Consider the following 25686-nt stretch of genomic DNA (forward strand, 5'->3'; position numbering starts at 1 on the left):
TTTCAAGAGTCAAAGCTCACTTCATCAGATACAGTGATATAAGAATTTCAAACTTGTGTTAGCTGAAATTTAGAGGTGTGTTTATGCTACCACACAAGATGTCTTTGTCCTCACCCACACTCTGCTTGTATATTTGTAATTAAAGCTGCTATAACAGACGCTCTTCAGTTTGTTCTCAACCAAAAAATATTTCAATCTTACATACTTACTCAGAAGTAAATTTATCTGAGTTCAATAGTCTTAAGAGGAGACATGACAGTGGTTTATAAAATTATGTATGGGGTAGAGAAAGTGGATAGGAGCTTTTTCTTCCTATCCCATAATACTAGAGGAGGGGCACCCAATTAAATTGTTGGCAAATATGTTTAGACCAGACAAGAGGGAATATTTCTTTACTCAATGAGTAATTAAAATTTGGAATGCACTGTCTGTTGACATAGTGATGGCTACAAGCATAAAATAGCTTTAAAAGGGGAACAGACACATTAATTGTGGAAAGGTACATTACAGGCTACTTGCCATGGTGACTGAAGGGAGGCAGCAGCAGCAGCAGCAGGCCTTGGCTTCTGTGCCCTGTTTGTTTGGCCCTCCAGCACCATTGGTTGGCTGGTGTGTGAACCAGTATGCTGGACTAAACAGACCTCTGGTCTGATCCAGCAGGCTTTCTTATGTTCTTATTCCCAATTAATGGAGCAATCCTAAGCAGGTCTACTCACAGTCCAACTCAAGTCTACTCAATGGGATGTACTCCCAGGAAACTGTTCTTAGAATTGCAACGTAAGTGCTCATGGGATTATAGCCTATACCCAGTAATGCTGTTCCTAGAACTTCAAGGATACAAATGAGCCCTTTTTAATCTCCTCACTCTGTAACTTTTCAGCTTTGAAATACTTATTTAAAATATTTAGGTACCTGTCTTTCTCAGGACCCAAAGTGGATAGCAACCATATAAAAATATAAACAGATCTATAGTACAAAAATACCATATTAAAAACAACTCTAAAAATACTTTATGCTCCACTAAGATATTCCCCTTTGCACAGTCTTAAGGTACCCTGGGGACCTGACAGTATGAAGTAACCACTGTGTCTGGGATAGTAAATCCATATTTATTTGAAGTCTTAATCGCTAAAGGCAATTATACCAGTTATGCAAAGCAACATAATGTTATATGGCCATTTCCCACTACAATGCAGATGATGTAGTCACTTGTAAATAAATACCTGCATCTAGGGGCTATGATCCACATGTACATCATCTACACTGCTGCAAAAACACTGTTGTAACATTAATGTCATGTGGCAATTGGTTTGCTGCATAATGTGGATAGCTCTGGCTTACTGAGTTAATATAAAAATGTACAGAAATGCTCATTCCTGTAAACATTCTGTTTCTAAATAGGGCCCAAATCTTGCTGTTAAAAATCACCAGTAGAAAATCACTTGCTTATTTATATGATGTCAGAAATACAGTACATGTCAATGTTTGCTAGCTATTCTTAAAATATTAAGATGGCAGTGGTATATAGCAGAAGAATATATCTTCTGCTGAAAGGAATTCATCCTGTAATATATGATTAGCATCACAATCCAAAACACATTTCCTTAGAAGTGATGCTCAATTACAGTGCAGATGTTATGATCTCAAGAAAACTGTTTTCCATCTGTTTTGTTCAATACTCAGGACTAATTCCCTCTAAATTCAGCGTGGCTTACTCATAAATAAGTGTAAATTTGATTGCATAATTAATCCTGAGCTAGAACTGTACCAAGTGAGTTTCTTGTACTAGTCATGTTCTGTCTCCATTTATCTTGCATGATCCATAAACAGTTATAATCCCTGTCAATTGCCATGTAGACAAACAGTTGTTCATAATGTTATCATAACAATACAGTATAATTCTGTAGCTCTGGGAACAGTTCTCAAACAGCTGAAGCCAAATGGAGTAAATGTTTTGACACAGACATAGCCGAGCGCTTTTGGACACATGAAGCTGCCTTGTTCTGAATCAGCCCAATAGTCTATCAAGGTCAGTATTGTCTACACAGACTGGCAGCAGTTCTCCAGGGACTCAGGTAAACGTCTTTCATTTCATGATTACTTCATCCTTTTAATTGCCAGGGTCTGAACTGATGAGTCATGTCCACAGTTTAACTTTCTGCAGGGTGATAGTCATTAATTTCAGTGGCTCTGTTGGAATCATCCAGGCCTAAACTCCTAACCTTCCAGTCAGTGACTATCTGAAGATTTGAGTCTGAGATTGAACATTTTCTTTATGTACTTTTTCAGAAAGCTGAGGATGATGATATATTGATTTCCCCTCCTCCATTTCACACTCACATCTCTGTGAAGCAGGTCAGTGACTTTATATTGAATTTTTACTGGTATTTGCAAATTTATATTTATATACTTTATTACACGGTTTATTGAAATGTCCTTGAAACTTATTGTACTAGCTTGCACTGTGTAATCTGCCTTGAGTCTTACTGAGAAAGGACTATAAATTTAGAGTAGGAATTAGAACCCAGGTTTCAAAAATCTCGATCCCACACTAACTATTGGATATCCACAATGGTTTATCCACTAATGTTTAAGTCAAGAGTCCAGTGAGCATAAGAAACTTCAAATGGTTTGGGGATGCTGCTGGATTAACAAGGTTTCATTAATTACCGGGGGGGGGGGTATTACCAGTGGCCAGTAGTAATACGGACTAATTAGAAGCTGCTTCTAGTGAAGGGATAAAAGGCAGGGAGTTAAAGCTCCACAACTAGCCTCCCAGGCTATGGACCGCTTTGTCTACCCGCCCTACAGCGTATACCAGAGTTATGGGAGCACCTTCACCTCCAGCCACAACGTGGCCCCTAGGCCACCCCCCAAGCAAAAGCAGTCCAGCTGGAAGCAAAGCAAGAACAGCAGCACCCCCAACCCCTATCGAGGGCCCCCACCCACCTCGGGCCTGCAGGAGACCTCGCCGGACTACCTCGACACCTACAAGCGGGCCCAGCTGAAGGCGCTGCTGTCGCAAGTCAGCCCAGGCCTCGGCCCGCGGCTCCACAAAGCCAGCACCAAAGAAGTGGGCGTCCAAGTGAACCCGCGGGTGGACGCCGCTGTACAATGCTCGTTGGGCTCCCGGCCGCTCCAGGCCGTCCGGCCTCAGAGCCCTTCGGCCCGCCTCAGCCGGGAACCGCCGCTGCCGGCCATCTACTCGCCCGTCCTGGGCCGCCGCTTCTTCACTTTGCCCGAAGCGGTGGTGGAACCCCAAGAGAAGGACGAAGCTCCTGCTTCACTCCAGCTCGCTGAGGAAGAGCCCGAGGAGAAGAAAAAAGCGGCGGAGGGAGAAGAGAACCGAGGCGAAGAAGCCGCCCCGCAGCAGGGTGGGAAGGGAGAGCCGGTCGAGAAGGGCGGCGGCGAAGGCAAGACCATCTCGTTTCAGGTGAGTCGAGGAGCAAGCGTCTCCCCGCTGGGCCCTGTCTCTGCCTCTGGAGACTTCCACAGGCTTTGCGGTAGACGGCTGTCCTCACTAACCACCAGGGGCGTCCTTGCCTGAGGCTGTAGGCCTAGAGCGCCAAAGGGGAGAAAAGGCGCGAAGGCCTTTGAGGAGGCAGAGTCGCCCGAGCCGCGAGAAGAATGTCCTTTCCCTTTAATGAAGCGTGAATGGGCAATTGAAGCTCTTTGTCGGGTGGAGGCAAATAACACCTCGTTAAAGGGACAGGACACTCCCAGCCCTTTGGCAATCCTAATAATCTTCTTTGTTGAAAATGGGTGTAGGGCAGCTGCTAATAATTGGTTGAGCAAGACTCTTAGCGATTGCATAGAAGGTGGCAGTTCAACAGGTGAATCACAGCACATGCGCCTTGTACCTGGAGTAGGGTTGTCAGGTCCAGGTTGGGAAATTCCTGGAGATTTTGGAGGTGGAGCCTGGAGAGGGTGGTTTTCGGGAGGGGAATAATTCCAGTGGGGTATCATTCTATAGCGTTCACCCTTCATAGCAGCCATTTTCTCCAGGGGAACTGATCTTTGTTGCCTGGAGAGCAGATGTAATTCCGGGAGATCTCCAGCTGCCATCTGGAGCTGGCAGACCTAACCTGAAGGCCTGGGGCCTGGAGATGTCTCAGAATTATAACTGATAGATTACTTCTCCTTTGGAAGCTGGGATCTATGGCATTATACCCTACTGAGGCAGTTCCACTGCTAAATCTCCAGAAACTTCCGAAATTGACATTGGCAGCCCTAACCCCAATATTGTCTCTTTGGCTGGGCAGCTGCTGTCCGGCTTTATTTAGGTATTTATATCCTGCTGCATGGGGACCATAAGCAGCCTTACTACATTTATATCCTGCTGTATGGGAACCAAAAGCAGCCTTGCTACATTGTTCTCCATTTTATTCTTACAACAACCCTGTGAGGTGCATTAGGCATAGAGAAGGACTTGTCCCTGAGGTTTGAACCTGGATGGGGCTCCCAGTTACTAGTCTGGTTCTCTAAAAAAAAAAAATACCCCACATTGGGCTAGACCTATTATTTGGGATGCTTAGAACTCATTGTTCTTGGTAGTCTTCAAGGAAAAATGGAAAAATAAGAGATTGGTTGTGGTTGTGCAGAGCTTTGGGGGGCAGGCAGGAATAGTGCTTCATGGAATAGGAAAGGCTTCAGTAGATATACTACTAAACAAGGTTTGATAGAGACTGCAGTCCCAAGCAAATATGATGGAGAATAGTGGAACTTCTGAAGCTATTTTGGAGTGACTGCAAAATTGCTGTCTTATGTAAGATGAGCAAGGTTCAGGTGCAGTAGCACATTAAAGACTAACTAGATTTCCAGGGTATGAGCTTTTGAGATCCAGAGTTTCCTTCAAAAAAGCTCTTGAAATACTCTCAAAACTCATATCCTGGAAATTTAGTTGGTCTTTAAGGTCCTTCCGGACCCAGATCTTGCTCTTCTACTACAGATCAACACGGCTACCCACCTGAAATTATGTAAGATGAGTGACTTCGCATGCTGGGTGCTTTAGAGTTCTGGTTTAACAAAATAGGGTATTACTTAAATTTGCCCTAGATGAGGGTTTAACCTGATGTAGAAGCTCACAGTGTGTTCTGTATAGAAAATGTATTCTGTCCTTATACAGAGTCAGACCATAGGCATTGTCTAAATTGACTGGCAGTGGCTTTTCAGAGCATCTGATAGGTCTTTCACATCACCTGCTACCTATGTCTTAAATTGCAGATGCTGTAGATTGAATTTGAAATCTGCATGCTCCATCACTGAACTACAGCCTCTCCTCAACAGATTGACTGTGGGATTTATCTGTGTGTATTCTCTAGATGTCTTGTTGTTACTAATAGACAACTTCCTATTTCAGTTCCTGGAGCAGAAATATGGCTACTTCCATTGCAATGACTGTAAGACCAGATGGGAGAGTGCTTATGTGTGGTGCATTTTTGGAACTAATAAGGTACTTTTGGCAGAGAAACAAACTAACTTCCTTCTAGGCAATATGTTTTAATGATAGGGTAAGGGTGGTTTTCCATCTCTACTTTAGGTGTATGGTAGCTTGTTAAGAAGATAACGTGCTTAAAAATCTACAAAATCTGTTTGCCAAGATATGACAGCAGTGAAAAAGGGCACACAAGGGCAATTGGTCTCCTACTTGGATGTTGCAGGGGCTGCTAGCTCTTTTCAGCCCAGATGCATAGTCTCAAATGGTAGGATGATGTGAATTGTTCACTGTCTTGCTTTTAAATACTACTTTGGGTACTTTCAGTGGCACTGTATTAGTTCCATTCACTATCGCCAAAATTCTTCCCTAACCTTCAACTTAAACTAGGAAATGATAGAATTGTATCTAATCATAGATAGTGTGAAAACTTCATTATCTCTGACAAATCATATCTTGGCTGAACCAGTCAGACAGCTGTAAACTTTTGTCTACCTTTCCTTCTGGGAGCTCAGGGTAGCGTATGTAGCTTTCCCCTTCTATCTTTCCTCAATCCTGTACCATAGGTTTGGCAGAGAGATGACGACTGACTTGGTGTCATGGTAAAGTGGGGATTTAAACCTGGATGTCCCCATCTTAGTCTGGTATTCTGTCCACTATACCACATTAGCGCACTATGCAGTTAACATACCTATTGCTGCATGGGGCTTTGCTGTAGGTTGTAGTTTTTACTAGTACACTGAAACCTTATATTTCTCTATTCTTCATTTCCTTAGGTTTACTTTAAACAGCTCTGTCGCAAATGTCAAAAGGGCTTCAATCCTTATAAAGTGGAAGCAATTCAGTGCCAGGTAAGTAATATTTCATCTGAGGTGTATTGAGCATCTCTATCCTGGTGAAGGCTTTAACAGTTAATAGGGTCTGGTTAGTTCAGAAACTTCACAGGATGACCATGTCACAGAAGTAGAAACAAAACACTTGGATAGCAACATAATAGAAGGGTTTGGCTGCTTTAAAACAATGCACAATAGTTAGGTAATAAAGCAGTCCAACAAATCCTGTGCTGCTGAATAGATATTGGGAAAAACTCCCCTATGGCTACCTTTGCTGTAAATATAGTACTAGGGCTGGTTCTGGACTTGACTGTAAGCGCTGGGATCTTCCGCAGATATGGACAAGTGGAATATTGCTTGTACTTGTAGTGCATATGAACACAAAATGTCCCAGAGGCCTTCCAAATAGCATTGCCAATAGGCAATTGCTTGTCTCTAGTATGACTGAAAACTCTGTTTCCTTCTGAAATATGAGTAAAACTGGCCACATGCATATGTTCTTGTAGAAACAGACATGTAAATAGGTCATGAGAGGTCAGGTGCTGTGCCTCTGATATACCATGTTGGTATGTAATTTCATTCTTGTCCTCAAAACAAGAGTAGAGTATTCAACTCTGGCAGCAGCCTTGAAACAGCCTAGCTGAATGAATTCAGTGAGGAACATAGCACTTGAGAGTTGAATGAAGATCTCTCTCGTTGAGCTTCTTGCTTTTTCCAGTGCCACTTGGTATGTGACCCGTAATAACATTGTTATGGAAATGGAGTACGAGTGAGCTATATAAATAAGGCATATCCATAGGAGATAGCAACACTTTAAGAAGAGGGCTTAATCTGTCTGCTAATAATTGAAGTGTTGTCTTTCAAGCTCTGTTCAAAGACTCGTTGTTCCTGCCACCAGAAGAAAAGGCATATTGACCTCAAGAGGCCCCACCGTCAAGAGCTGTGTGGCCGCTGCAAAGGCAAAAGACTGTCCTGCGACAATACCTACAGCTTTAAATACATTGTCTAATCTGTTTGCCTTCTTCTAATTTGGTTAGTCTTACTTGGCACTATGCACTTTGTTACTTGGTTTGACTTTAGGCTTATGACCTGGCATTGGATAACGGATTAAAGATTTTTTGTAAGGTTGGGGAATATTCTTCGTAATTTCATTCTACCTTGTAATAAAACTTGACTTATAATTCATGTTTTTAGTCTGACATAAAGAGGATACTTTATGGATGGGTATATGCATGTAACTGATAATTGAAGTGAAATGGACAAAAGAAATGTGAGTTGCTTAAACGGTCTTCTATATAGCAATTTTGCTAGAGTATTATCTCGTTTTGTTAAGGAAAAAGGATCTTTTTTAGAACAGAGCAGAGGAAGGCTTTATTCCGGAGAGCTACTTAATTCCCGCCCCCCAAGAGCCTCGGGAGTTTCTAGTCACAAAATAGCAGCCTGGTGGATACAGCCAGTCATAAAATGGGGGCTTGCACAAAAATTACAGTGCTTCAGAGCAAGTCTGCAATACTTTGGGTTGGGAGGCCTTTCCTCGGCTGTTCTTCCCAAAGCAAATCATCACCTCAACTGGAAGAAGCAAATAGGAGCATTAATGCTGGGGGTAAGAGCTAGTAGCACATTTTATTCCCAGACAGAGCAAGTTCATGCTTCACATGAAAGAGAAAAGCAGCAGCTGCAATAGTTTTAAAAGGAAGGATAAGAAAGTCATTACAGGAGTAGTGAGCTACTTTAAATACTTATGGTTGAGTAACCTTCACCTGCCCACTCCTGCCCTATAGGTGACTCTCAAGAAAGACTGTTAGTAAAGATTGCAAAATAAGAGCTGCATATTACTCCTTTTTGTTAAACTTGACCCCTGGTAACTGAATAGAAAATTAACTTACTCTGATAAGAGACCATTTCATTAAAAGGGAGATTATTTGATGACAGACATCTTGTTCCTGATCCAAATGCAATCTGGATTCTAATTGATGATTGAGGAACTTAATAGTTCAGGATTTCTTAAGTACCTAGTATGCCTGTCCAAATTAAGAATCACAGACTTTATGGGAACAGTAGGAAATTGCCTAGTAGACTGACATCCACTTAGTAACTGGAAGATTATACAAAGTGTTTGTAGAGAACAAGGGCTGATTGAATGCACAGCTTAGTTTTGTGTTGGTCAAATGCAATTACTATTTGAGTGCAATAAAGTAGCCATCTAGTATCCACTGTTCTCAAATAGGAGTAAGTAACTAACTGTAGTATCAACAGAAGGGAAAATATCTATTTTTAATATTGTAAAAGAACATGCTCGCATTTGCCCATCATATCCTTATTCTAGGTCTCTCTCTACACAAGACATCTTACAGGGGGACGCTCCAGTGACTTACTTCCTGTGTGGTCTTATATTCAAGTGTACTCTGCCTTTCTAGTGGTGCATGTGTATTCACAACGGGAGAACAAGTGTAAGATCTTTCAGTTGAGCATCCCTATGTAAGATGTCTTGTTAAGATATAGCTTCATTTACAAGCTATGAAGTCTGCTTTTTTTTTTGTCCCCAAAGTGATTAATCCATTCCTATCTCTCATCTATATCACTGCAACATCGCCCATTCAGAAACAGTTGTCTCCACCATAGGTTGATGCTTGGCTTGGAACCTCCCACTACTTGATGACTGAACCCAGGCCTTGTGGCAGTCATTTTGTGATAGCACCTACTCAGTGTTTCTAAAATTCCATAAATGCCCATGGGACCACTAATCCAAAGTTTTAAAAATGGCCAAGTCATTCAACAGCCAATTATGGTAACAAGAGTAAAAAGTTAATAGTTCCAAATAGCATGGAAGGAAGATGCTGATTTTGGATGCTATGTTAAACTTTAAAATTCTATGCAGAACTTTCTCGTTGATTCAATATAATTGTTCTTAATACTGCTCAGGAGCAATGCGAATTTTGCTAACCAAACTGAATCCCTTGCATGTGAGCAGACTCTATAACACCTGATAATCTCAGTGGTTTTACAGTTACTATATATATGCTAAGTCACATAGTATTATATGCACACTTACATTCATGCAAATGTTTACTGTAGCTCAATTACATTGTAGTAGCTGATCAGGGGCTAGACAAAATTGTCTTCATGAGGGGAGAACTGCTTGTTACTTATCCACATTTAAAAACAGCACACCATTTTTTCAAGGCCATAAAATTATAGTCCAGGTAAATTGGTGGAAAGCATTATTAAGTAAAGAATTAAACATGCAGATTAATAATGCCTACTGAAAAAATAGCACACAGCTTCTATAAAGGGAAGCTTTGACTCACAAACTTTTGAGAATGTTGAGCATGTGTGTTAGGATGCCATAGTAGACATAAATACCTTTGTATAGCTGGACTTTGAAAAAAGTGTTAAAGTCTCACCATAAGCACCTAAGCAAACGAATGAAAGCTAGTGGATCAGGAAGGAAAACCACGCCGAATTCCTCAATTTCAGGACTATTCTCATAAACTGCCTTCTGCTGAATCAGACTGATAGTGTATCACGATCAGCACTGTCTACTCTGACTGGCAGCAGCTCCCCAGGGTTTCAGGTTGAGGTCTTTCACATCAACACCTACCTGATATTTTTAACTGGCAGTACTGTAGATTGAACCTGATATTTTCTGCATGCCAAGCAGATGCTCTTATCACTGAGCCCCTCAACACATACCCTAGCTGGATCAAGGCAAATGAAGGTAGATTGGTATTAAGCATTTGGGGGGGGTATCAAACCAGGTATTGGGGGGTGTTGTGATGTCCTTCTGTACAGTGAGTATATAAACACAACTGATTTTATTATTTTTCTTTTTCAAATAATTTGAATCAGAATTCTGGTTTCAAAAAGATCTAAGAAGAATTCACTCTATACAGTTTATGGCACAGACTAATTCCAGACACAGTCATTTTTGTATATATGTATATATATTATAATCACCTTTATATTTTGTAAGATAATCCTGTTCTGATCAAAATCAACCAAAAGGTACTTCACAAAAACCTCTGAGGTGTATTTACAGAGAGATTAAGTGACACAGACAAAGCCTGAAAAGGTGTCTTAGATGTGCAGAAGAGTTACATGCACCCATTTAACACTTGATAGCATAAGTGTAAGAGAGAAAATGCAAGGAAAAAACATACGTTACAAAAAAAAATCTTAAGAAATGGAAAGTAAAGTGAGTTTTATGCAATGTTTTTACTGTTGAAATCCAAATGTGTATTAAATAAAAAAAATGCATGTGGGGCAGTTCAAAAGAATTTAAATCAGCAATGTGATGCTTTCCTACAAAATGGCAATTAAGCCAGACCAACCATTCGTAAGTAATATAAATATATTCATAAAAGCAACCCTCTAGTAAAAAGCAGCCAAAATCTTCTTTAAAAAATCTTCCTAGTCAATTCATAAGGTACTTTGGTCTAATAATAACAGACCTCTTTCAACAGGCTCTAGTACCTTCCAAGACAGTAGCCTAGCAACATCAGGAAATGTACTTCATAGCAGCTTGTTTTTTTTAAATATACAGTAATCATATTTAAATTACAGTATACATATAACTGCAGCTCTTTACAACATCTTTCATACACAGGCTCTCAGCTTTCAAATCGACAGTCTTGCAGTGTCCTGTCGCTAGCTTCATTCTGCCTTTATTTTCACTTGGTCAAAATAAAAAAAATGTACAAGATTTAAAAAACGAAAATCCTCAAGTTAAGGAAAGATTGCACTTTTGCCAACCTAAAACTGATTTTCTAGAAAGGAAGTCTTGCTCAGTGTAGTAGTCTTTGGTATGTATGGAAGTCACTTCTTCAGTAGTGAATTGCAATTGCCCAGTGAAATGCATTTTGTTCGTGCAGCACAACACAAAGGATTCTATGCTACCTTTGTCCTTACACTATTGCTACACGTTGAAAACTCTACCCAACTCTTCTTGGAAAATGGTGTAAAAGTAACAAGACTGACTACAACTTGACCAAGTCTTTCTAAGGCTGAGAAGGCAGCGAACCACCTCATCCCAGCATGGAAGCAATTCCAACTTGAATAAGAAAGGGGGCACAGTACTTTTGTCAGAGACTTGTGCCAGAAACACTGGAGTCTGGAAGAAAAGTATTGATAACACGGTAGCTTTGAGCCCTGCGGATCATGTCCCGGATCTCTATGTTCAGTTCCATCAGTTTTGTACAGATTTCTGACAAGCTTTGGTTAGAGCCCACCAGCGCATAAGTGCCAGACTGCCCAAGCGTTTGATGCCGGAAGTAGATATTCAGTAGGGTTTGGACTTCATCATCAGTTCTGGTTCCAAAGATGTCATTAGGCCATAAACTCCTGCAGCAAAACAAAAGTTATCTTAATGAGCTGAATGCTATAAAACATCAGATTCCTTAAAAGAAAATAAAAATGTCCCTATCTTTTGCAGCTGTACATATAAAGAGAGTTTCTGGCAACATGCATATGAATACCATGTCACTGAAAAAGCATCCTTGTAGCTGCCTTTTGGCCATGTACCTCTGTGTGATTTTACTTGAAATTACAGTGAATTACCTCCTCTCTCACATCTGTGCTTATATGTGGGTGGAAGTTACCATGGATACAAACCCTCCCCTGCATAGTTTGGCATGGCAGAACTATAAGTGCATTCACTCCTATTCTCAGACAAACAGTATTCACAGTAGGGACAATTCTAGAAAGAACACATTAAGGAGTGGCAACACCTTGTAATGGGAGTTCACAACCTCTTTCTAAAAAGTCATTCCTTAAGTCATGATTAAAGCTACTTAACCTCTGTCACTCCAACTAACACAAAATTGTGCTCACTGTTGCCCACTGCTGGAAGGGTCAACAAAAAAAGAAAGGGCAGGGAGCAGCATCAGTCACTGCTTGAAAGGCAAGCAAGGGGGACAGAGGTTTAGTTTAATTATCCACTGTATAGGAGGGGTTGGCACATTATCTGTTGATTCAATCAAGCTACCTAAATGGGTGTTGGAGACTCAAAAATAAACCTCTTCACATGCAGTATGCACTTCCAATCAAAATTTGAAAATCACTAACAGGCATAATGGATTCGGTAGAAAAGGTATACTTTCACGTGTGCTATTCTTATTTTATACGTCATGAGCTACTAGCACTTCATTAAAAAAGCCAAACTAAATTCAACCATGCTTTTTTGCTTGCACAGGCTCTTGTATAAGTGGAAGCATGAAAACTGTGACAGAAAATGCTTATCACAGCGTTGCTCAAGCTTACAACATAGCACACATGGCTATTTTCCTTCATTTCTTCTTTGGATCCAACTCAACATACCGGTAACTTCTAACATGCAAGCCTAAGAGACATTAATGCATATCACAGCACTGAAATGTGCTATGCACAACAGAGGTTATTAGTAGCTTGTATCCCGCAACTCCATTGCTATAATAGATGGAAGTATTCCTGGGGCTGGGGGAAGTGAAAATTGTCTTATATCTGTGTTTGATCTACCATAACTTTTAATCTGAAGCCATCATTGGAGTTCAGTAGCAGTACGCCAGAGTATGGGGTTTGGAGCTATATCTGTTAGGAATAATTAAGAGAAGTGCAACATGTTGTTTCAGCTGCCTAGTCAAACATTACCTGCATTCCCTTATTTGATACAGAGCTTTTTCAAGTTCGTTATTTTTCAGACACTCCAGCATGGACTGTATGGCTACTTCAGTAGAAGTGAACATAGGTTCAGAGGCACCACACTCTATAATCAGTGGATCAGTTGCAATAGCAGCACTTGCTTCCTTAAGGTTCTTCTTTAATTCACTCAGCTCTCGTGACATATTCAGTAGCTGTTGAGGAGGAAGAAAAAAGAATGATGTTCAACAATGCACTATTTCCTCCACCCCCACCCCCTTTTTTCCACTGAAGGGGAAAAATATCAAAAACAAAATGGCAACTTCATTTCTCCCAGCTGGTTGTGTGATTTTCAGTCCATATTTTGCCCCTGACCACCACAAACCTATTTTTGAAATTTGCTGAATACTGAGAATGCAAAAATTGGTTGTGCCCATTCATGGATCCACTTGGTTTTCACTGGGCTGTGACTAGAAATATACTACTCCATGGATGGAGAAAAAAGTTGTTAGCATTCTATGAAGATTCAGAGTACAATGAATGCCACATATAAGAATCAGAAGTTTCACCATATTTTCCTGGTTCAGCTCTTTTGGCCATAGCCTTAAGCCTGATCCTGCGTTAACAAACAAAGACCGGAATACTAAAACTACTGTTGCCAATATAGTGATAAAAGAATCTCACTCCAGTCACAAATATTTCCTAATTTTAGGCTGAAAAGGTAAGATACCAGTGACCTGGTTATGTATGGGTCCTTATCTTGTAAAAGAAAAGAAAGGCTCTGATTAATATTTGTGAGCTCATTCTTCTCAAGTATTGGAGTAATCCATCTTTGTCTCTCCTCACTGAAATTTGGGCATTCAATTACTAGGTGAGCCAAGGTTCTTGTCTTCCCTGTATTATGGAAACATTTACGTTCTGAAAAGGGAATTTTCAAAAAGTGACCTTTCATTTCTGGAGTTAGTACAGTGTTCAATCTAGCAGCCAAGAAAATATCTCGATATCGAGGTATTGTCATGGATTTTAAATATGCTGGTAAAGTATCTGGAGGTTCGAGTCCATTATAGGCAAGGGAACAAACCCTTCTTGCTCGCTGATTTGTGCTTCTGAAATCTAGCAGCAATCTAGCAGCTTTATGACCCTTTGGAATGCGGTTTTCTCACTTCCTTCAGAAAATAGTAAAATTGGAGTAAAGCCTAATTGTTCTAGTCTCTGGTCATCCAGCCTCTTCCATTTACTCTGGAAGGGATCTTCTCTCAATCTAAAAAGTAGTTTAGATCTGTAGTTAAAGAGGATCTTGATTCGCAGTCTAAATGCATCCAGTCAAGCTAGTGATTCTAATGAAGAGATTGCAAATTCTTGACAGATAGCTATATTGGATACGCACTTTGGTAACCTGGTTATTTTTCTCAGGAATTTTAATAAAAAGGAATCAATAGTCTCAGATATACGTTCAACCCACACTCTGGCACCATAAAGTATCATTTGATTAACTTTATCCCAAAAGGTCTTTATAGCTGCTGGGTAATATTTTCCTCCTTCAGTGTGAAAGAAATGTGTCGAGGCATTTAAATATGGTGTTATCTTGTAGGAGATGGATTGGAACTGATTTTTCCAAGATAGGTCTTGGGAGAATGTAATGCCTAAATATCTAAATGTTGTTACTTGTTCAGTGTTGGTATCTGCCATCCTCCAGACCTTTTTCTTCAGGCAGCATCCTCTTGCAAATACAACTACTTTGGATTTTTCAGCATTTATAACTAAGCCTTCATCAGCACAGTAGGAGTTAAAGCTAGCCAGCATGAGTTTCAATCCTATCAATGTGCGAGATAGTAGAGCAGTATCATCAGCATAAATTAGGTCCTGAAAAAAGTAGGTCCTGAAACAGCTTTAATGATATCATTGATGTAAAGATTGAATAAATAGGGGGATAAAAGAGAACCTTGTTGGACACCTTTAGAGGTTGGGATGGGATCTATAGTCTGGCCTTCAGGGCTACATCTGATTTTCACTTCTTTATCACAATACAATCTAGTCAATAGTCATAGCAAGCACCTGCTGATCGTAGTTTCCTTTAGCTTCTGCCATAGTCTAGTTCTAGATATGCTATTGAATGCAGAGTGTAAGTCCATGAAGGCTACATATAAATGATTATTTTCTGTAGCGGTATACTTTTCAATCAAATGAGCCAAGACCAAGCAGTGGTCGACTGCAGAGCATCCTTGGCAGAACCCACCTTGTCCTTCACTCAAAATTTCTGACTCCTATTCTTTCAATCTTATGCTTAAATAAGCTTCAAATAGTTTCCCAATTACTGAGAGGAGGGTAATTGGGTGATAATTCTGTGGGTCCTGCCTTTTCCCTTTATTCTTGAAGATTGGTACCACCAGAGCTTTCTTCCAGATGGGTGGAATACATCCCGAATCATTTATCATAGAAAAGAAGGGAGTCAAAACTTCTGCCCATTACTTCGGGTTTGATTGTAATAGATCTATCGGTACTCCATCCATTCCTGGTGCTTTTCCCAATTTCCTGTTCTTTATTACGTGTTCAATGGTCTCAACAGACACTGGTGGCCAGGTTTCCAATTCCCCAATCTCAACCAAATTTTCCTCTTCTCTATTACTGGTTGTGTCCCCTTCATATAGACAACTAAAGAAAGTAAACCATATATCCGAGGAGATGCAAAAGGGGATAAGTTTCACCATATTAAAAGATGTCCATACTTTAAAGTCATGGTAGGGCACATATAACTTTAACTTTTAAAAATAATTTCACCTTTCACCAGTAAAGGGTTACTCCATATTAAAATTCATCCGTATCTCTTTTTATTTAGCTTTCTCATTTCCCTCCCTTGCCAGCTCCCAGCCCCCACTGGTTCTATGAACAAGCTGAGGCCCCTATCTCATACTGTGCTTCAGGGAATTCCAGGGTTTAATGCCGCCTCCCTACCACTGGGGGATCGAGTTGATATCCAATGCATGGGAGAGGGCACCAATCTGCTCTGCATAATAAAGAGGCCTCAGTATTGTTAGAGGTTGCCTCAGTGACCCAAAATAGCAACTAAGATCTCACAAAGTTCTCCCAAGATCCCAGTCAGCAAGGAACTCCAGGATTTATTTTTGCAATCTCTTTAACTGTATAGACCATACCCATTTTATTTATGTATTTATTTGGAATTTCCTCCCAACCACCCTCATTTTATTTTTGTTTAATTTCAGGGGGGGGTTCCTGCAAAACTTGGGTTTCTCCTTGCTTTGTAGAATACTGAACTGTATCCAGGGCTGTGCATCCTTTCTGCTGTGCTGAAGCATAAATTATTCACATATTTTTAAAGGAAGAGAAACGCAGTACCAATGTTCCTCTATAGAAAGATTTCTCCACTTCCTATTGTGCATGAAGGCCATGTATCATGCTACTGATGCTGGACTGGAGCTTGTGCAAACATTACACTAAGGTTAAAAATGTAGTTGCAGCATGCTTTATTTGAACATGCAGCAAACCCTTTTAAGTACAGCTATAATTGTTCACTACCATGCAATTCACTCTAATATTGTAGAAAGCACAGCTACAAGAATGAACTCAGATCCTTGGTCTTTTGTAAATTCCATCAGCCTTTTTTAAAAAACCAAAGGAATGTTCTAAACATCCTTAAATGTTAACATTTGCAATCTTAAATGAGATAAACTAATTTTTACAAAAAACAATAACTCAAAATGGCACAGCAATCTTTACAGCAAAAGGCTTGGTTTGAGCAACATACCTCTGGCATTGTACTAACTTCGTGCACTTGTCCGATGAGTTTACAGTATGACTGAAAAAGCAACAGCAACTGAAAGTGCAGCTTATATAATCTCTGACACAGTTCCAATTGCTAGAGAAATAAATTATAGAAGTGGAAGTTATTAATAAAAACAATAAAATGGACTTTTATTTTTCAGTAATCAATAATAAAATGTTTTGGAGATTGAAATGGAGAATTGGGAGAGGGTTACAATATAATGCTGAAATAAGACAAAACATCCCTGTAAATCAGGAAAGGAAGGGCAAAATGCCAAGCAAATGTCACTTTTGCAGCAACCTCTCATTTCAGTTCACTGGTTCTCTAATGGTATTAGGCTTTATGGAACTATTAGAATTTCCCCTCTTGCAAGATTTCATCTTTTGCCTAGCAGTGCTTCTGATGGACCACAGATTTGACTGGCTGTGCAGATTTTAAAAAAAAATTGTTTCAGAAGCAGCTGTTGCCACAGCACAAAGATCTTTACTATGTGACTGAAGATAAGCTGTGTATATACAACAAAATATTTTAAACAATACATTCATTTTAAAAAGGCATCCTGTTAAGCAAAACTTCTACCTGAAATGTTGCAGAGTTACTCTTAGAGTTATGCATAACCTTAGTTCCTGGCATTTTCTATTTGGATCCACCTGCAGCAGCCATATTCTGATTGTGCCCACCACCTTGTCATAATTCCAAAAGTGCATATAGGCTCAGAAAGGTTGGAGACACCCAGTTTATGCTGAATGAAGTATACACAATTTTGAGTAGTGTTCTTTATATCCTGGTCTTAGGGAAAAGTGGACTGATTAGATCTACATATGGGAAGTAGGGTTGCCAGGCAGGAGAAAAATAAATAAAAATAAGGTTCTGGCCTAGTCACTGGCATGTCACTTCTGGGGTATAACCTGTAAGTGACAATGGGTAGCTTTAGGTATTACAGAACTCAACAGTAACATATTATGGTTTTACCATATTGTTTCTGGCAATTCCTAGAGCTACTGTTGACACATCCAGGTTGAACCCCAGAAGAGACATGCCAGCAACCAGGCGGGAGCCTTATATTTACTGGTCACCATATTGCCATAGGAGATTGCCTACCATAAACAGGCAAATGGTAAGCCTGACAGGAAGAGTGGGTGGACCTCTTCTTTCAGACAATGGTTGGTTTGATGCAGCACATATGTGTCTGGCTTAGGGTTGCCAGTGAACAGGAAAAGATGGGAAATAGTTCCTTTGAGCCATATGAGGATTCCTTCTCACGTACACATCTGTGCATACAGAAAGTATAGTTTGTGCCCGTTCCTTCTTGTTATACTCCAACTTGGAGTCATTTTCTTCTTTCATACTGGAAGGAAGGCAGTGGGAGGGCTTCTGGTGTCCTGGCCTCACTGACAGTCCTTTAGATGGCACTGGATTTCTAGCCACTGTGTGTGACAGAATGTTGGACTGGATGGGCCACTGGCCTGATCCAACATGGCTTTGCTTATGTTCTTATGTTCTTATGTACTGCAGTGATATAATGAAACTAACCAATTTAGCATAGATTTTAATATATAAAATCCTGATTTAATAGTCCCCCCTCACGCTCTGAGGCATACAGACGTTCCTTCTTTTAGTTTAACAAGCTCTCTATCTTCACCAAGTTAAGCAAGCAGGTGGTTTGTTTATTAAACAAGGGTGACTCACCCACAAAATTTAAATAACAATCCTAAACTGCATGTGACAAGGACAAAATGTACCATACGCTGAAGCTCCCAAGGAACTATGAAATAAAACTCAATTCAAATGTTGATTATCCATAATCATATACTGAATCAATGGGGGGAGAAAGAAAAGAAGTAAAGGGGAAACATGCTAAGAGTTAAAACAGTGAACCGCTGTGTTTTATTAGTCCATATTTTAATGGACAAAGAATATGAAAGAACTTTTTTTAACTTACTGCAAGAGATTCCATTTGCTACACAGCAAGCATGGCACAGGAAAAAGGAAAGGAAAGAAAGTATAGTGTCAGTGTAATGCATGCAATTGGAAAAGCACAGCCATCTTTACTAGTCTGTCAGCAGTATTAGCATTAGGCTTGTCTCAACTTGCTAAGTGATTCGGAACATATTAACTGCATGACATGCACAGCACCAGAAGCTTAAACAACAACAGAATCTGAATAATCACGGTTCTAAAACAGTCCCTTTAATGATCTACGTTTTGCATTTAGTTATTTCTGAACGCTTGCCTGCAGTACTCTAAAAATAGGAAGTTCTTGCACATCAACGTTCTGTTGAAAATCCTTAAAAAGGAATTTTTTAAATATGATAATTCTTTTAAAGAAAAATAGCACTGCGGGAAGGGGGCACATACTACCTTCCACTTGAATGCCATGCCTGGGTGTTCTTGTACAGCAGCCACTTGTATCAAAAGCTGCAGAAGAGAGTATCTCTCTCTGCCAATCAGATAACTATCAAGACAGTACTAATCACCTCTTGTTTAGGGATGGAGGAAGGCCAGCTGTAAACTCAGCGGTTCAGTACTGTGTCTAAGGATGACCACTCCCTCATTTGACTGTACTGCTTATGCAAGACCACCAGAGAAAGGTGGGAACTATAACTTGTCTCCTTTCTGGAATCACTCTTGCTAGATCAGGGTGTATGACTTCCAAATTTACAGTTGAGGTAAAACAGGTTATTGTGCAGCCCTCAATACATGTACATTTAACCATCTAGCCATACAGCAGCTCCCTGGAACCATTTGAGAACAGGAAAGCAGCAAGGTGCATGTATGAAGACTCCTCACGTGCCATGATCCTAAACCAAAACGGGTCCACACAGGCCTGGGTCCTGAGTTTCCAGCACAGAACTCATGAGGTATGTCTGACTGAAAGTCCTCATGGCATACCTGGAGTGGATGCAAGGAAAACGTAACATACAGATTGGCCCCTGCAGGCGTGGCTCATACGTAGGGGTCTGGGTATCAGGAAGGCCATAAATATCAGTATTCCAGGTAGTTGGGTCCAAAAATACCAGTTTTGTATTCAGATCCAGGTTTTTTGGGATTCCGACATTTACCAGATCCATTATTCCCTATGGGAGAATCTTTCTAGGAAGGGCTGGAACAGCTGTTTTTGGAGCAAATGGCACCAAAATTGCAGTGAAGTGAAGACTGCCTGTTCTCTAAAGACCCCCCAAGCTTCAAGTTAATTGGACCCCTTGGCCCCTAAAGGGTCCAATTCTACTGATCCCTGAACTGTCCTCCATTGTTTCCAATGGGAGGGGGGGAATCCAGTGATTTTATGAGATCTTCAAGGCACAGAAGCCTTAGCCAAACATACAAACCCACAAATTAAACAGAATCAACAAAAACCAACAGAACCACACCAAACCAGAGAATCCCAGCACAACCAACTGGGCAGCAGAAGGCAGAAGCTCAAAAAAATGCTCTAGTTTGGTAGCTGGCTGCAGCAGTTTCTCTTTTACCATTTGCATAGCTTTCCTGAGCAAAAGGAATTGGGGAAGGAAAGCAATTCTTAAAAGTGATTGGACTCACATGTTAGAGAGAGCTCAACTGTCTGTCCAATCGTAACAATTCTCTCATAGATCACGAGGGCATCGTTGTAATTGGACAAGCGGTTGAGCTGTCCATAACAGGCAATTCCATTTGAAAGAAGCTTTAGAATGTCTGCTTGATTACCTATGGGGGAAAAAAAAACATTTTTCCATTTGGCCTGGGGAAAGGTAGGAAAGTTCCACTTTTAGGCCAAGAATATGTGGTTATATGAATGGCTGTGTGGTAACTCTGATTTGTTGCAACTGGCTGTGCTGACTGGCAAAGGGAGTACAAGGCATTTTACGATGAAACAATAAGCCACTAATGAATTGGCAGTGATGGCTGCCAGTGTAAAACAAATGTAGTATTTTCATGTTAAGACCTTGTGCCAGTTCAGTCACCTTGGGAACCTTTTCCTGCTTACAAGGAACATCCTTTACTTATGAGTCTACTAAGGCCAAATATACTCATGTGATGGAGTGAGATGGTAGGCTGAACTCTGTGCTGTTTCAGATCACACTTCAGTGTTCTCCCTGTGCAAAATACAATTCCCTGCAGGTAGAAGTCCAGCACAGCAGTCTGGGCTAGAACCTTTTTCCTTTATGGTGGTCTTCCTCTCTCCACCTTTTGTTTTTATGTTAATAGGAGATTTTTTTCAGTTGGGGAACATTAAAAGGTGACATCATGGCCACCTGCTGTCTGGTTCAGTCTACTACCCCATTCTGCTGCATGGATAAACTGGACCTTAGTTACTAACTGATATGACATCAAAGCTTTTGAATAATGCTTCAAGGAAGCCATACACTCTCTGATGTAGCAACAGTGTTCTGCACAGACTCTCTTGTTGAGGTGCCTATCTATACAAAAGGTTTTTACCCAGGGCCCGATATCCTGCACTTCGGGCTGCAGGTGTGGAGATCTGTGTAGGTCTGAGTCTGCATGTGTACATAGCAAACAGATGACTGCAGGGTCACATTTAACAGCACCAATCACCTGTTTGGAAGTGTATGAATCCAGTCCCCAGACATAGTATTGGCACTGTCAAGACTACTACTCCATCCATTTGTTTGGCAGGTAGGTGTTAAACTGGGACTATACTATCAGGACTATTACAGAACAGCATAGCTAAACAACCACATTACTGTACCATCCACTAAACTACCACTTTCCCTCTTTCAAACACTGCAATAAGCACTGTTTTTAATGCATTACAAAAAACAGTCATCTTGTTTTCCTGCTTCCTAAAACAACCACCATCTCCTAAAAACTTTGCGCTTCCATGAAAACAGGAAAAACCATAGCCAGCAGTATTGCTAAATGCAGGTTCAAAACACTATATAGAGTCAATAAAGCCAAAAATACAGAATAAAAGTTATGAGGTTTGGCTCAGAATACCTAAAACCTGTAAGAGCTAATTTTCTCTTTTCCCCTTTAACATATATGGCCAAAACCAGAAATGAGGAGCAGATCCATTGCAAAGAGAGAAAACATATAATGGCTGATTCCAGAAGGCCCTCCCCACCCCGAAACGTAGTGCATCGTCGCGCGGAAAATGCGAAATATCGCGTTTTCTCACACGATTTTTGCGCGACGTCGCGCAAAAGTCGCGCGAGAAAACGCGATATTTCGCATTTTCCGAGCGATGACGTGTGACAACGCGCGACGTTTCGGGGTGGGGAGGGCCGTCTGAAATCGGCCAATGTGAGAAAGCAGTATGAACAAGCAAAATGAAACACACAAAGAATTTTAAGAGTGCAAAACCCAAGCTAGGAGGGATAATAAATGAACAAGAGATAAATATTGCCAAAGATGAGAAAGAAGAATGAAACTAAAACAGAAAATGGCAAAAATATAAATCAAAAAACCCAAACCACTCCAACTCTTAAAACATATTGTTTTTACTGGTACATATATATACGTATATATGATTTTATCTTTTATGTATTTACCCATTTTAAGTATTTAAAAACTGCTCTTTTTATCTGTACTTTACTTGGCTGGTCTTGTGACTGTAATAAACCTTTGAATTGAATTGAAATGAAAACATATTGTGGGGAGGGGGAGGAGTCAGACTGCATATCACACTATGTGTGTACTTTTACAAACCATGGAAAGAAGCTGTCATTTTTTTGTCTCAGTTATTGACAGCTGTGTAGGCTGCTACATTTATTTTTTATTACTCTCAGTATCGGCCATGGGCCATTTTAAATTAATCTGTCTTGCTTTGCCCATGCACAGTAGCGGTCATTAAAAGGGATTATTAAAAGGGACATACCATGATTTCAAGTATCATGGTTTCCTTCTGTTAACCTGTGCTGGTCAGGAAAATGTTTGACAGTACATGGCTTCAAGATGGCAAATCAAGATGGCAAGTGTACAAGAACTTACTGATTTACATAAGAGGGATATAAAAAAGACTTTTGATTTTTGAAGCCCAATTACCAACTTCATTTTTCAAAGGTTAACTAAAAAAGGAAAATGCATTTAATTGTACATATCTAATTACAACCACTTTAGTCTGCGCTAGACAACAACAGAGAGGAAAGAGAAATACACTAACATCAATTACTTTATACCAAGTGCTCCTCCCTGGTATATATGAAGTGAAACTAGAGGAAAGTGCCCTTGAGAGACTGCAGAGTACATTTCCATCACCACAAAGCAACAGAGCCCACTCTTGGATAGAAAGACTAGAAATCAACTCTAACAATGAATTCCGTAAGATTTCCATAAGATAAAGCACTATGAGGGAAAGGGTTAATGCCCTCAGCCCCCCTACCACTTTCCCAATCATATTAATAGCCTCTCCCCATGCAGTTTCATTTAGTTTTTGTTAAAACCCTAGAAACAGAGGATCTTTCAAGTTAAAGTATAGTTTGTCCCTTATCTCTCCAATTATACAACTGTATAGTTATTGGTCACACTAGAAACAGAGCATTTACAAGGTTGGATCGGTCACTTTGCTTCCATATTAACACCTGACAATCTGGAAGTGGTAAAAAGAACTCTAGACTGCTGTAATGCAATCATGGGCTTTCTCTAGTACATCATGCCTCTCTATACAAGACATTTTATAGAGGAGGTATTGAGATGGGAGAAGGAAAGAGGAGGCAGTGGCATTCCTTTCCCTACCAGGGGTAGCCCCAAGAACTTTAGGGATACGCCAGTAACTTAGGACAGAAGTGAAGAAATAAAGGCGGCTTCCAAGCATACTGGACATGCTAAAATACAATAAAGAAAAACGTAGCTCCTATTTAAAAAGATTTATGGCTGCTTTGATGCTAGATTATGCCCTATGATCTGAAAATACAGGCTAAAGGTTTTGTGGCTAAGTATAAATGCAGAATTGTAGCTAATCATGGAAGAAACAGAATTTATCTAATCTCTTATTACCTTTTCCTCTGAGTCTCCTGGTTGACAGGTAATGACACCATCTCTTGAACCCCCAGAGAATGTTGCCTTGCAGTTTGCAAGCCACTGTTTTATGGGGAAAAGGAAAGAAAATTCCATTACCAACAGAGCTATCAGTGATTCCGCACACGTTGGATAATGCACTTCTAATCCTCTTTATAGATCATTTGGAATGGATTTTTTTGTGTGCGGAACAAAAATTCCACCCCAAACTATTGATAAAGTGCATTGAAAGTGCATTATCCAACATGTGCGGAATCAGCCATTATTCAGAAAACACTTTTACATTTTGTGATTATACTTTTCAGATATTTAGCCCGAGAAATGGATTTTGTCATGATTCATAACATTATTTTCAGGAATGTCTGCAACCATATGAGAAATTTATATTGGTGTGGTAAATTCTGGCTGCTGAATCAAACAGATTCACAAGTAAATTGTGACTATTCAAAGTTAACCATGTTAAATTCATGTTTAATTCTCATCTCTTTTTTCATATATATGGTGGCGGTAGGTAGAAAAATTATATATATTATATATTATATATATAATTTCTCTGCCTACCCCCACCACTGCAGCCCTTTGATCTCTATGAAATGCTGCTCCCAGGGGGGCCTTGACAGATCACATGAGTGGGGTCTGCAGTGGGAAGGGGAAATTGGTGGAAATTGCAGGTTTAGTCTAGATCAAACCTATTATTTATATATTTGCACAGATTTGAGATTTAAAAGGTACTTTGCAACTTCTGATGGTATAACAGGATAAAGCAAAGCAATTGTGCTTACAGAAAGAGTTGCTTCTTTCCTATTGTTGTAAGTGTCCAAATATTCTTGTAGTTCTAGGACACTGAATTTTAATTTCTCAAGAAGTCCACAAGAGAGAAGCTGAAAACATTAAAACAAAATGGTACATTAAAATCAGTTTTTAGAGGTTGTTGTAAATGCAATTTTGTCACTGAATACCAACAGATCATGGGCACAATCCTGCAAGAGGTAGTGTCTTGATTGTTGATGGGCACTGGCCTAGTTCTCCTAGCAAGTGATAGACCCATGTGGGACAAGATAAATGAACTAGATGAATCACTGGTCTGATCCAACAGGGCTCTTCTTATGTTCTTATGAGATGGCCCACTTGTGCCTGGACTATATTATAGAATGCTGCAGACACTCACATAATTACATGCTCCTCCAGATGACAGAACTATTTCTGAGCTAGGTCAGAGGAAATGAATAAAACTTTTTACTCTGAGATCTAGTTTTCTATTTGGAAAGAATTGTGTAATAAAGGGAAGGATTCTCTCATGGGATCCCCTACCACCAGCCTGAAATGGTACAATTAAAAGAGTGCACGGTTGAGGTCTGGGTCCCACTGGTTTCAACAGGATTCAGGCATGACTAAAGCTGCAATCCACATACCTAACTGGCACTAAGCACCAATGGGACTTAATTCTGAACATGCATTCAAAGGATTTGTGCAGTAACTTTTCCTGGTGTGATGGACAGGACAATTTCCAGCTCTGCCTCCCCTGGGGAACACCCAATGTGAGCTGGTAGAATGCTGGAACTTGAGACAGTTGAAATTGATAAAGGCAATTAGTGAGGGGCAAGGTTTTGTAGCTGCTCAGAAGTAGAAGCAATAATAGCTGGCTGTGTACCTGTTCTAATACACTCTAACCACCCACTGTTATAAGAGTGTTTGTAAGTTCAATTTTTAACAACAGTGTGTTTATATGCTTGAATAATTCTATACACCTTGTAAATAAAACTTATTCTTGTTTCTGTTTTAACCCTGGCTGGTTTGAAACTGTTGGTTGAGGGGAAAATAACACACACAACATCAAGTATTCTGGCTACAACCAATGTGCCTAACTAGCTAAGTGGCGGCAGTGTATAAAGAAAGTAAAAACAGTTTCCTTTCTTCAGTAGCCCTGGGGAGTAGCTTGGTGAGGGGTAGGGAATATACTGCCCTTAACTGTCTGTGAAGCCCCAAACCTGTGAAGGGAGGTTTAAGGTGGGTGGATTGTGTCCAATAGCTTTTACTGTCGTTAGAAAGGATTGTTCAGTACTGAGAATAAA

The 25686-nt window shown here is 40.2% G+C and overlaps 2 protein-coding genes across 3 annotated transcripts in view; one reads left to right on the forward strand and one right to left on the reverse strand.

Annotated features, from left to right (window-relative positions):
- Positions 1 to 2782: 2782 nt before the first annotated feature.
- ZAR1L (zygote arrest 1 like) lies at positions 2783 to 7390 on the forward strand. The gene is made up of 4 exons (XM_054974747.1): positions 2783 to 3433; positions 5360 to 5452; positions 6211 to 6285; positions 7133 to 7390. Exons 1-4 carry the CDS (start codon positions 2783 to 2785, stop codon positions 7274 to 7276), a joined length of 963 nt encoding a protein of 320 aa, XP_054830722.1. The 3' UTR covers positions 7277 to 7390.
- Positions 7391 to 10126: 2736 nt separating this feature from the next.
- FRY (FRY microtubule binding protein) overlaps positions 10127 to 25686 on the reverse strand; it is a 255784-nt gene continuing 240224 nt past the window's right edge. The window contains exons 57-62 of one of the 2 annotated variants that reach the window (XM_054973031.1): positions 24397 to 24495; positions 23594 to 23677; positions 18603 to 18620; positions 16643 to 16753; positions 12892 to 13094; positions 10127 to 11607 (exon numbers count right to left, since the gene is read on the reverse strand). In XM_054973031.1, coding sequence (XP_054829006.1) covers positions 11349 to 11607; positions 12892 to 13094; positions 16643 to 16753; positions 18603 to 18620; positions 23594 to 23677; positions 24397 to 24495 — 774 coding nt within the window. In that variant the 3' untranslated portion in view covers positions 10127 to 11348. The remainder of the gene's footprint in view (positions 11608 to 12891; positions 13095 to 16642; positions 16754 to 18602; positions 18621 to 23593; positions 23678 to 24396; positions 24496 to 25686) is intronic. The other variant, XM_054973032.1, reaches the window with a different exon arrangement.

The sequence above is a fragment of the Eublepharis macularius genome, chromosome 3 (assembly GCF_028583425.1).
Source record: "Eublepharis macularius isolate TG4126 chromosome 3, MPM_Emac_v1.0, whole genome shotgun sequence".
In the NCBI taxonomy this organism is placed as follows: domain Eukaryota; kingdom Metazoa; phylum Chordata; class Lepidosauria; order Squamata; family Eublepharidae; genus Eublepharis; species Eublepharis macularius.